This window comes from Centruroides sculpturatus, unplaced genomic scaffold, assembly GCF_000671375.1.
Source record: "Centruroides sculpturatus isolate CEXI.00-Female unplaced genomic scaffold, Cexi_2.0 scaffold594, whole genome shotgun sequence".
Taxonomy (NCBI): domain Eukaryota; kingdom Metazoa; phylum Arthropoda; class Arachnida; order Scorpiones; family Buthidae; genus Centruroides; species Centruroides sculpturatus.
This window is the reverse complement of record NW_019384999.1, coordinates 45201-58561: the sequence shown is the minus strand read 5'-3', so window position 1 is coordinate 58561 and position 13361 is coordinate 45201. Positions and strand designations below refer to the sequence as shown.

The window sequence follows — 13361 nt, the reverse complement described above, 5'->3', positions numbered from 1 at the left end:
AATTTTTTTCATTGTAAAAAATTACAGTGACACGTCAACTTTGAACACTTGTAAATATATGAATGAGTTGACAGATCTACATGAAACTTCACGTGTTCATAAAACAATAGTACCATTTTTAAAGAAATAAAGCTGCCAAGCTACTATCCCTTATCGAATGACAACTTATTGAACAACCTAGTATAATTTTCAGATACACTTGATTCAAAATTTAATCTAGAGATATTAACTAATCTTTTTATTAAGAATCTAAAAATTTTAATGATTAAATTTTTTATTAGTGCATTTTTATAGTAGTAGATTCCATTTTATGACTGCTTATTCTGTAATTTTCCATTGATATGACTTGTATAATTTTATTATTATATGAAATGCCATATTTAAATACTACAGCTTTTACTGGCTATTTTGTTACGTTATATAGTTTAAGGTTTTTTTCAATAACACATTATTGGTTTGTGTTACTGTGATTAAACAAAGTAAAATTTAATGTACAATGCTTGTTAAAGTGTACTTTTACAGAAACTAACTAGATTATAAAAGGAGCTATTGTAATTATTTTTATGATGCTGCTGTTTTGGAAATTTAAATATAAATTTGTTTTTTTGAATTACTCAAATTACTTAAAAGAATATAATTACAATATTGTAAATTATAGGTAGAATAGGTACTCCTCATTTCATGGCACCTGAAGTTGTTCAAAGAAAACCATATGGCAAACCAGCAGACATTTGGAGTTGTGGAGTATTATTATATACTCTCTTAACAGGCACTTTACCATTTATAGGAACAAAAGAACGATTATATGAAGCAATATGCAGTGGAAGGATAAATGTAAGCAAGTAATAAAATAATAGTTAAATTATTAATAAATATTTTGCAATAATGTTTTATTTAAAAATTTAATTTTGAAAACATTATAAAATAATGATTTGAAAAAAATGGACTTGAAAATAATAACAACAGTAGAAGTTTGTTAACGTGGCATCTATCGGACCAGAGTAGTGTTAGATTATTGAAAATGCTGGATTATAATGCTGAACATTGCAGACATTGCTATATTTTATATCAATGTAGCAATGTCAAACAAGATGCTGTAACAAAAGTAATTTTTATCAATCACATTGCTCTTAATCCCACAGTTGACTTCCCAAACATGTAGCAATGTGCATGGCCACACACTCTCACTTATTTTGATTTTTGTTCAGTGTTAGCACATTTTGTCCAAACAAATTTCAACTTGTGGAATATTAGCATGCAGTATTTTTATTGGCTAATTTTCAAAGGATGCCAGATTACTGGACATTCTGTGTTATTGGATGCTAGATTAACAAACTTCTATTATAATTGAATTTATTAAGATGTAGGTTTACTTTTATGCATTCAAAATATATAAATTTAATGTGAAAATTTATTGTGAGTTTGTGTATTTTATCAGCATGTGTAATTCTTATCTATATGTATAAAAATGAATGTATGTCTGCCTTCATGCATATCACACCGTTTATCCGATTGCCATGAAACTTTGGGAAGTTGTTTAATATACTCTCGTGAAGGTTTCTGGCATAGTACGATTACCAAAAAACTTTGGAAAGTTTTTTTAATATACTCTTGCGAAGGTTTCTGGCATAGTATATTTATCCTACGATAGATGGCGCGAGTGTATACGAGCATTTCATCGTGAGTTCAATTGATTTCAAATTGTGAAGACCATTTCCCCCTTCAAAAAATATCTCTATATATGCATTTGTGAACTGTTTATGATATTTGTAATAATTTTTGTTTAATCACTTTATTTTAACTTTTTTTTGCCAATTACGTATTTGCTCGAACTTTGTTAAAACTTTCGGTTGTTGTTCGGGATACAGTTAAGTTGTAGGAGGAAATTTGCCTATTTTACCGATCTAGGGATCCCCTTTTCCAAATTTTTATATCATCTCACAATAATTTAAAAAGACAAATTACAATAAAACGGTTTATTATCCAACTATCAGAAATTTCACAACATGCCAAGGAAGAGAGGAAGGAGCAATTAAATAATTAAAATTGTAAAGGATTAAAAAATATATATAAAAATGGGGAATATCGCACTTCTGACAATCGCTGCAAGTGTGTGGGCTAGATTTGGAGAATCCGTGCTTCTCACATGGACATATGTGGCCAGCTCACACGTCGGAAAACATTCTGATTTATTGATGTACGCACCAGACGGGAAAACAAAAAATATCGTGTATCCACAAGCACTCCAATAAATAAATAGAATTGAAACGACACTTTGAAATGTTTTCCCGATTAATAATAATAAGTTTCAATAAAAGTGATAAAATGTAAATTGAATTTTATCATAACGAGTTTGCTTGAATTTTGTTTCTTCTGAGATCGCAGCAAGGCGCGATGGGTAAGCTAGTATAATAATAAAATTTTTTTTAATTCTAAAAAATGATTTCATTTTGTATATTTCAAGTTATGTCTTTTTAAATTTGTAATTGAATTACAATAAATGTATAATTACAGCATTGTTATAATTTATTAGTCTAAAATATAGTATGATTTTCCACAGGCATAAATAGGATAAAAAACAGTTAAAAAAAATTTTCGTAAAAATTTGCTAATAGAGATAATTTGTTAAGAAGATTATTTATTTGTAATCTTGATGTGCTGTGTCAAGGTGATTTAGGCTGCTATATGCCTATTGCCGGAGTAGGCAGGACTCTTAAGCCTTGGTAGGCAACCTGCCTAGGAGAAGGAAAACTCTGATCAGAAACCGTGAGGAAGGCAACGGGAAACCATCTCAGCTATACCTCCCTTGTTAATGGAAAGCAGAAAACCTATTTATCGTACTGGCAAATATGGGACTCATTTCCAAAAGAAAGGTGTCTTGCCCGGCAGGGGAAGTTATGGGGCTTCCCAGGTTGTCACCACGCGAAACCCCCATAGGAAGAATTCGAATAGGAACATGGAATGTAAGAACCATGCTTTGACCAGGTAAGTTGGAAAATGTCAAGGCAAAAATGAAGAGGCAGAATTTGGATATTCTTGGGCTTAGTGAAGTTAGATGGGAGGACAGCGGTGATTTTTTTTTAGCGATGAATTCAGGGTTATTTATTCTTGTGGAACTAAAGGAAAGAATGGTGTAGCATTTATTTTAGGTGAGAAGGTAAAAAACTCAGTTGAAAGAATTGAATGCAGAGGTGACAGAATTTTAATGATTAAAATAAAAAGCGATCCCATGGATATGATGATATTTCAAGTATACATGCCTACTGGAGACTATGACAATGAAGAAGTAGAAGAAATTTATGATCAAATTGAAGATATAATAGAAAATGATAAAACTAAGAAATGTTTAATTGTTATGAGACTGGAATGCATCTGTAGGAGAAGGAGGAGATGGAAAACTTGTGGATAAGTTTGGGCTAGGAAATAGGAATGAAAGAGGGGAACGACCAGTTGAATTTGCTACCAAGCATCAATTAATAGTTGGAAACACATGGTTCAAACAATCCAAACGTCAACTATACACTTGGAAAATGCCTGGAGACATTGGAAGGTATCAAATAGATTATATTCTTATTCAAAGTCGTTTTAGGAATGCAGTCAAAAAAATTCAGACATATCCAGGAGCAGATGCAGATTCTGATCACAACTTATTAACTGCAGATATTGTGATGAAATTGAAAAAAAGTTTTGAGAGCCAAAAGAATAAAAAGATGGAATTTGGAAAAGCTAAATGGAAATACTGGATTAAATTTTAAAGAAAACCTGGAATATAAATTAAAAGAACTTCCATATGACTTTGACTGTGAGTTTGACGCAAACGAAAATTGGAAAATAATTAAAGATACAATAAAGGAATTGGCTGAAAATTTTCTTCGATATGTAAATGGTACTAGAATAAAAAAAACCTTGGATTACTCAAGAAATGATTGAGAAAATGAATGAAAGAAGAAATTGGAAAAATATAAATAATGAAAAAGGGAGAATGATGTACAAGAAGCTGAATAATGAATTGAGATGTGAAACTGGAAAAGCTAGAGAAGCTTGGTTAAGTAAGGAATGTGAGGAAATCAAAGAACTGAACAAAAAAGGCAGATATGATCTATTTTACAAAAAAGTCAAAGAACTAACAAATGATCGCACCCACCAAATTCTGAGTATTGAAGACAAAGATGGAAAAGCACTTTTAACCCCAACTGATATAATGGGCCATTGGAAAGAATATATTGGAGATCTCTATGGAGAGAACACCAAACCTAAAGAGTTAAAATTGGAAAAATCTTCTCAAATAGCTAATGATGAAAGAGGACCTATTATCATGAAAGATGAAGTTGGATTGGCAATTAAAGAATTGAAAAACAAAAAGTCAGAAGGAGTAGATGGAATACCAGCTGAATTTCTAAAAGGGTTAGGCAAGGAAGGAATCGAGAAAATAACAGACTTATGCAATCTCATATATAAAACAGGAGAATGGCCTGAAGACTTTGCTCAAAGTATTTTGATACCTATACCAAAGAAAGCAAAAGCTAAAAAGTGTAGTGATTTTAGAACAATTAGTTTAATTTCACATGCCTCAAAAATCCTTCTTAAAATCATTAACAGAAGACTCTACAACAAGGCTGAAACATTTCTATGTGAAGAACAATTTGGATTCAGAAAAGGAACAAGGGATGCTATTGGCCTCTTGAGAACAATTTGTGAAAGAAACATTGAGGTTAATAAGGATACGTACATTTGCTTTATTGACATGGAAAAGGCTTTTGATATGGTTAACTGGACAAAGCTAATGGAAATCTTAAGAAAAATAGGAACAGATTGGAGAGATAAAAGACTCATTGCTTCACTTTATATGAATTAATCTGCCATTATCCAAACAAAAACTGGAGAAAGCAAACCATGCAGTATTGGAAAAGGAATCAGGTAATGGTGTACACTTTCACCTACTCTTTTTAACATTTATCTTGAGGAATTAATGAATGAAGCCATAAGTGAGGACAGCCTCGGAATTAAAATTGGTGGCCAATTAATACAAAGTATTACGTTTGCAGATGATATTGCTTTACTTGCACCAAATGAACAAACTCTACAATGTTTGGTAACGAAACTCAACAAAACTTGCAAAAAATTTGGAATGAAAATTAACATAGCTAAAACAAAAGTGATGAAAGTTGGAAAGCTAATTAGCAAAGATTTGAAAATCCTAATTGATGGAAACAAAATAGAGCAAGTTCAACATTTTAGGTATCTTGGCAGCATTATTCAGGGAGGTGGCAGATGTGAAAAAGAAATCAAAGAACGAATCAGGGCTGGAAAAATGGATTTTTATAAGAAGAAGAACTTCTTATTGGAAAAATGAACCAAACACTTAAAAACAAGTTAATAAAATGCTTTCCCTGGAGCACAACTTTATATGGAGCAGAGACTTGGACCTTAAGGAAAAAGGAAACAAACTACCTTGAAGCATATGAAATGTGGTTATGGCGAAGAATGGAGAAAATCAAGTGGACAGAAAAGGTTAAGAATGAAGAGGTTTTAAATTTGGTCTAGGAACAGAGATCTCTTTTAAAAACAATACAAAGAAGAAGAAAAAACTGGCTAGGTCATATATTGCGAGGAGAAGGATTAATGCGCGTGGCATTAGAAGGAAAAATTGATGCAAGGAAACAAAGAGGAAGAAAAAGAAAAGTATTGATAGATGATGTTTTACTAGGCAAAACTTATAAAGAAATAAAAGAGGAAGCCCGAAATAGAGAATGTTGGAGAAGGAGAATTTTATAATTTGACTGCTTTCCACGGACCTGTCCTAGGACAGAACACCCATGAATGAATGAATGAAATAGGATATCTATATATATAAAAATGAATGTATGTCTGTCTGTCTGTCTTTCATGCATTACTACACCATTTATCCGATTGCCATGAAACTTTGGGAAATTGTTTAATACACCCCCGCGAAGGTTTCTGGCATAGTACATTTATCCTACGATAGATGGCGCGAGTGTATACGAGCATTTCATATATAATGTTGACATGAAGAGCGCATGCACATAAGTTTGCTTTATTCGAACTCTTCGTCTTAATGTTTGATTTTATGTTTTAATTTATATTTATGAATGATTCTGGAAGATGCAGCTTATTTTTTGAATTTAGTAAACATAAAGAAAAACCTAGAAAGAATTACAAAAACGTTTATTCATCACTTAGTGGTACTATGCACTGGTTAGTGGTTGCAGTGAGTCTTAATTATTGTTATCCTGGTGTGGTAAGCAGATATCTAAAAATTTTCTAATTAGTCTCAGAAGAGGAGGACATTCTTGTACTTGATAAAACGGGTAAGATTGGCTATAATCTAATAATCTTAATTTTCACTATCAATACTTTTTTGCAAGTAATGCCGGGCTCATCTGCTAGAACTATATAAATATCTTGGAAGTATTTCTTTAAATAAAATCCATTTCCTGGTCTGTTTTAATAGTGAAACTATTATTTAATCGATTCCTAATTAAGAAGCTATTCCTTACTCTGTTGTCTTCATTTGAAGGAAGAGAGCATTAATATTGTAAAATTATTGCAAATCAGACACTGTCATTCATTTTAATTGTGTAATGGTGTTATGCTTATACATTTAGTTGTGATTTTATATAGAACTAGCAGACCCCACCACGCGTTGTTGTGGCTCAAAATGTATCTATTATAAATGTATAACACTTCCTTCGTGGGGGGGAATTTTTTGAAAAATCCCTTCTTAGTGTACATTCTCTTGACATACCCTATTAAAACGCAATCAAAAACACAAAAATATGCATCTAAAATAGTATAAATAGAAGCAGAGTTCTTTATGGTAAGCCTTAATCCTGTCCATCTTCCCCCAGTGGGGGAAATTTTGACATGTATATTATATAAAAACAAGTGTGTATTTGAATGCAACATTGTGTGAAAATTTCAAAAGAATTGGTAGGAACAAACGAACACTATATTTTTATTTATATAGGTAGATAGATGATGATCTGCTTTAGTTCATCCTCACAGAAAAGCATGCCACACAGAAAAACAAACTTAGGTCATCGTACTCGTAGTGCCATCTGTTGGAAGCCTTAACTATAGATGATATCTTTTAATTTATATGAATGTTTAACGGAATAATATACAGTCTATGTCCACCCTGAAGTTCCATTCTAAATAATGGTGAAAGAATTTTTGAAATCGGATGAGTAGTTTCGGAGATTATCCGCTACATACAAACTTACAAACATTACCTCTTTATTATAATAGTATAGATTATTTAGTTTTTAATTTAATAAAAAAATAAAAACTTACAAAAAAACCTTTATTTTACAAAAATTTGTTTGAATTTTATAATTTTTCTATATTAATATGAGAAATTTTTAAATATTTTTCAAATTTCTGTTTACTAAATTTTGATTAATAAATTTTCAAATTTGTAATCAGTGTCAGTACCACTAAATTAATTCATTGCCGGTATATTAGTTGACTTTTTGTAAAAATTCAAAATAAATTTGACTACAACTGTATTTATTATTATAGATCATTTTAAGGTGTTAATTCAACAAAAATTGCCTTCAAGTATAATGATCATTGCAGAGAATAACAATTATCTGGTTTAGAGTGACATTTAGCTGGTTTAGTTTAAAGACTAAAAAAAATATACTAAATATAAACATCTTACATTTGATTATTGTATATTAAGGCCAGACAATTGCCAGATTACATTAGACAATATTATTACTACTATTATTAATTAAATGCTAAGTAACTTGGCACTAGAGGCAGACGTTAGATGCCATTTTTTGCTAAATTTAATAATTATAATTAAATTAATATTTTAATAATTAATTTAGAAGGTTCTGGAAGAAAAGCACAGCAAGTAGGAGTTGCAGGTTCAGGTTCTGCTTTTGAACTGATTGTTTTCTTCCAGAATCTTCTAAATTAATTATTAAAATATTAATTTAATTGTAATTATTAAATTTTAGCAGGAAATGGTGCTTGATGCCTGCCTCTAGTGCTAAATTATTTAGCATTAATTAATAATAGTACAAGTCGACCCCCCTATAAGATCATAGATACGTTCCATTCTTTAGGAATCCGATTTCTTACGAGTCCTTCCAATCACAGCCCGACACGTGTGAAGTTTACGGACTACGGCTGATTGAAAGGTTTTCTTCCATAAAATTAATCGATTCTAGACTAATCCGACTCAACATTTCCAAAATACGTATATTTTTTTTGGAAATAATCCGTATAAACTACGCTATAAATAAAAAATTGTAGGATTACTTACCGAGTGTCACTATTCGACATCGCCATTGCTCAACATTGTTTTCGTCGCGGAACAGCTCAGCAAACCGCGGCCGATTTCTAATAACTTATTTTTCTACGAATAGTTCCTTGAACTTTGGAGACATCATTAATATAAATAATTTTAATCGCAGTTGAATAAGAAATGTTTCTTTCACAAGAAATGTATAAAATTACAGTACTGTATTAGACTTATGGTACCTAATTTACATACTGTACAGATGATAGTTAGCGTAAAATCTCCGTAGTGTGGCGCCACACGGCGGAAAAAATATATATAATTATAATAAAGTTACAATAAATATAATTAATATATAATTATATGTACAGTACCTAATTTATATATAATACTGTACAGACGATAGTAATTTCTCTGTAGCGTGGCACTTGACGGTGGAAAATAGTTCGGCTGCCCGATGACGTTTCACGTAATTATAGAAGTTTTTTTACCTTTTTTTACAGATACCATCACAATTTTTTCGCAGTTTTATAGGAATCGTAATTATAGGGACCATAATTATAGGGGGGTCTACTGTAGTAGTAATATAGCCTGATATAATTTGACAATTATTTGGTTTTAAAATACACTAAAACCTATTCAAATAAAAACCTGCCAAAATAGAAAAAATAATTCATTACAGTGCAATTCCAGTTTACACAAGTTTTACTGAGTTGAATTGGAAATTATAATAAATAGATATTTTTTGTTTCAATTATTATAAGCTAAATAAAATACTAAAATAGTTTTGTGAGGTTTTTAAAAAGTTCAATTAAATAAAATATGTACATTAAATTTCATACATTAAATAAGATGATGATTTAAAAATATATATTAAATTAATTCCTGTGTAGTTTGGTTTGTATTACTTGTTAAATGTCTATTGTTTCTTAAAAATTTATAAATGTGACTGAAAAAACAAATTTAATCTATCTATGGTAATGTGATATTTAATTTCAAAATTTTAATAAACAGAATGGAAAATAAGATTTTAAAACATATTCATTTTAAAAAACTGGTCTTTTTAAAAAACTCATGAATAAGAAATGTTATCAATACATTTGTAATAAATACTAATTGAAAAATTTTTTTTTAAAGATGGTTGGAAGACAATGGGATCATATTAGTGATCATGCTCGAGATCTTGTTAAAAAGATGCTTCTTGTTGATCCTGCTGAAAGAATTACTATTGAGGAAGCACTTGAACATCCTTGGTTAAGGGTAAATATAATTTATAATTAATACAAATTATGAATATTAGAGAAATGATAAAATTTACTTTAATTCTGGAAAGTTTTTTATAAGTTTTACATAATTTATTCTGTATTTTTTAAAATTTTTATAATAAACTTTTGTATTTATTTATTTTTTATTTTCGGAAATAAACTTAGAATTAATAGTTTGATAAGTCATTTAACATGTTGACTGCCAACTATGAATTATCTCATAGTTGTTAATTGAACAACAGGTGCCATCTATGAGATAACTTGTATAGTGTTTTCTGTCATGTTTTACCAGATATGACTGTTCTCATAGTAAATAGTTATTATAACTGATTAGTGGGCATTGGGAATGAGAATGATACATTGATTGGACATAATAGAACAAATTATAAAGAACAAAAAATCTTTAAACAGATTCTTCAAGACAATACACACAAGTGTCTTTATTCCAATCCAGTCCTTTTTTTTTTTTTAAACTATAAAGAAGTTTATAATGTGATAATAGTTTGCTGTTTTGATTGCCAGATACAAATGTTTTTATAGTAAATATACTACTAAAGTGGCTCATTTATGTCTGGAATATGAATGGCAAATCAACTTGGTATCATAAGAGGAAAAGTTTATTGAAAAAATATTAGAAACCATCAAAAAATAAAAAACATGATTATTTATCAGTAGTCAGATATTAAAAATCTTTTTCAGTAAGTTTTTATTGTATTATAATAATTTATTCATGAAATTTATATAAATTTTAATTCATTAAGCAAATTCTGTTTATTTTGCTTTTCTTGCTATGATGGTCAATCAGTTACACAACTTTATGTATTTTACAATAATTGATTGATTATTAATAGATCATTGCTTGTTTTTTTATTGAACAATATTGTTTTATTAAGTTTCCATTCTTCTATATTTTTGCTAAATTTAATTTTATTGTGCTATTTAGTTATTAAGAAAACTATGAATATAATACATTTATAAAATTTTGTTTTTATAGTGAATTTTTTGATATTCAGATATATAATTTGAATATTGATCATGATGATTGTGGTGATATCTGAGGTGTAAAAAAGTAAAAGATTATGACAATTTAGATGACAAATTTTTTCCTTAGAAGTTTTTCTTTGGTAAAGATGAGCTTTGAAGTGACACCCGCAAGATTTTTACTTGTATTATTGTTTTCTACATTTTGCAATAAAGTGCCATGCTTATCTTCACCCAAGAAAAACTAAGAAAAGAAAAAAAAATTTGTCATCTAAATTGTCATAATCTACTTGAATTAAAATCCTTGAATTAAAATTATAGTAAATAAATTATTTGAAAATTGATTTTGAGTTCACTTATTTTATTTATTTATTTATTTTTTATGGCTATATTACCTTTTTTTACAAAATAAAGAACAATAATAAACAACCACTTTACCAGAAACCTGGAACTGTAGATGTAGAGAATCCACACCTAAATGCAAAATTTCCAGCAAAGAAACACCCAAATTCAATATTTGAATGTTTTTGGCCACTACTTTATCGGTCTTCTTCAGAAAATGTAAAACTGGAAAAACTGTTGTGTATAGAATGTAGTCGCATTCTAATTTTAAGTTTCAAAAAAGTTTGAATAAAGGTTGTGACATATCGTATGTAATGTATATTTTAGGAGTCTAAATTGTATTTCCATGCATTTGGTACATGAATGGCATCAGTATTGATGCAGGTTCCACTTCTGTCTGCCCTGGAGATCTCTATTGCTTCCAATGCTCTAATGCAGTGATTCTCAACCACTGTGCTGCGGCACTTTAGTTTGCTGTGAGATTTTTGAAGTGTGCTGCCACTGCAAATACTCATACATAAGCGACGTCATACAAGTAGTTCAATTAGTTCTACCTTCCTAGAGCGTGTTTGGAAATTGTAATCGGTGTTACCGATAACTGCTGGTAGTTACCAAGGTGTTTAAAAATCATGACCTGTGTTTAAAAATCACTGTTATAACGTCACTGGTTGTCCTGTGGTACTTACCAAAGTAACTGCGTGTGCCAAATTTTTAAATTATTCGAAGTGTACTGTGATGAAAAAAAGGTTGAGAATCACTGCTCTAATGTTTTGCTGGTTGAAGACTCTGGGTATTAGGGTAGCTTGGTCCCAACAGGGAAATCCCTGGATGTACAGATTGCTGCAAGCCGGGTTAAGAGATCACAAATATGATGTACAAAAAGAAAACATTAATACAGCTCTGGCACATAATGCCAGAATTTCAGGGATTTCCCCCTGTTGGGACCAGGCTACCCTAATAGCCATGGTCTTTGACCATCAAAACATTAGAGCAAGGGTCACTAAATTTTTTTCACAGTGGATCAGATAACTGAGAGAATGACATGTGTGGTTTGCATAACCATTTTGTTCAATACAATACACAAAAAATAAAAACAATCGATATATTTATTTACCAATACAAAAACACGGTTGCTGTAGCAAGCTCATAATCACTTTGTTAGAAACTTCATTGCAGGTACTTACACAAAATGCGCTCTGATCCAAAGTAGCAAAAAAATCGCCAAATTTTTTATTTCATTGATTTTCCTAAAATTTATATTACTGTCAGATACAAAAAGCAGATTGGACCACTTCAGGCATTTTTACTTACACTTATTTTAATTTTTTCTACATAGTAAGTTTAAAGCAATACACCAACCAAAGCCGAATTATTGGGCTAGAACCGGCTAAACTAATAATATATATATATATATGGACGTGTGTGTCCCTATATTTCACTTTTCAGCCAAAACTACACATCGCACATGAATGGTGTTTGTATGTGGTAGTAGCCCCAAGTCTCCATTCGTGCACTATGGTGGTTGCGTCTTGATAGCTTTAAGGGTGCGGGAGATATGGGCTTGAAAGTGGTTGAAAGTGGAAGATTTTCTATTTCGATTTTAAAAATTTTCGAATTCGAATTGGTTCAATTATAGAATGATTGTAAACGTTCCAGAAAATTGATCAAATTGAAAATAGTTTGTTTGACTGGACGTAAAAATTCTCTAATTAGTCTGGAAACAGGGGACCTAATTCTTGCATTTTGTGAAAACAGGTAAGATTGGTTATAATGTAATTATCTTAATCTTCACTATCGTTACTTTTTGCCCGCAAATAAAAACCCAGCAAAGCGGGTCCTTGCAGATAATAATTTATAAGATAGCTGGTTCTAGCCCAATAATTTGGCTTTGGTTGGTGTATTGCTTTAAATTGCTTTAATGTATAACGGGTTAGTTGATGAAGTTTGTTTATAGTAAGTTTATTTACAAACTGTGATATTTCCTTATAAATAATTATATTTTACCTCATTTGTGGTGCACTGCAGCAGCGGGCCAGATGACTGACCTTGTGGGCTATAATTTAGTGATCCCTGCATTAGAGCATTGGAAGCTATAGAGATCTACAGGGCAGACAGAAGTGGAGCCTGCATCAACACTGATGCTATTTATGTACAGTACCAAATGCATGGAAATACTATTTAGACTCTATACATCACATACGATATGTCACAGCCTTTATTCAAACTTTTTTGAAACTTTTAAAATTAGAATGCGACTACATTCTATAAACAGAACAGTTTTTCTTGTTTTACATTTTCTGAAGAAGGCCAATAAAGTAGTGGCCAAAAACATTCAAATATTGAATTTGGGTGTTTCTTTGCTGGAAATTTTGCATTTAGGTGTGATTCTTTATAAAGAACAATATTATTGTTAAGCATTTTATATTACAATAGGGCTTTAGTAGTAATTAGTGTGTAAAATACAAATTGTGAGATGTCTGGACCCCTGTGAATTTTACTTC

General features: G+C 30.5%; 1 protein-coding gene across 3 annotated transcripts in view; it reads left to right on the top strand.

Annotated features, from left to right (window-relative positions):
• LOC111633175 (peripheral plasma membrane protein CASK-like) overlaps window positions 1-13361 on the top strand; it is a 61294-nt gene that overhangs the window by 39300 nt on the left and 8633 nt on the right. For all 3 annotated transcript variants that reach the window (XM_023377698.1, XM_023377697.1, XM_023377696.1), the window contains 2 exons: window positions 659-834; window positions 9410-9532. In XM_023377698.1, coding sequence (XP_023233466.1) covers window positions 659-834; window positions 9410-9532 — 299 coding nt within the window. The remainder of the gene's footprint in view (window positions 1-658; window positions 835-9409; window positions 9533-13361) is intronic.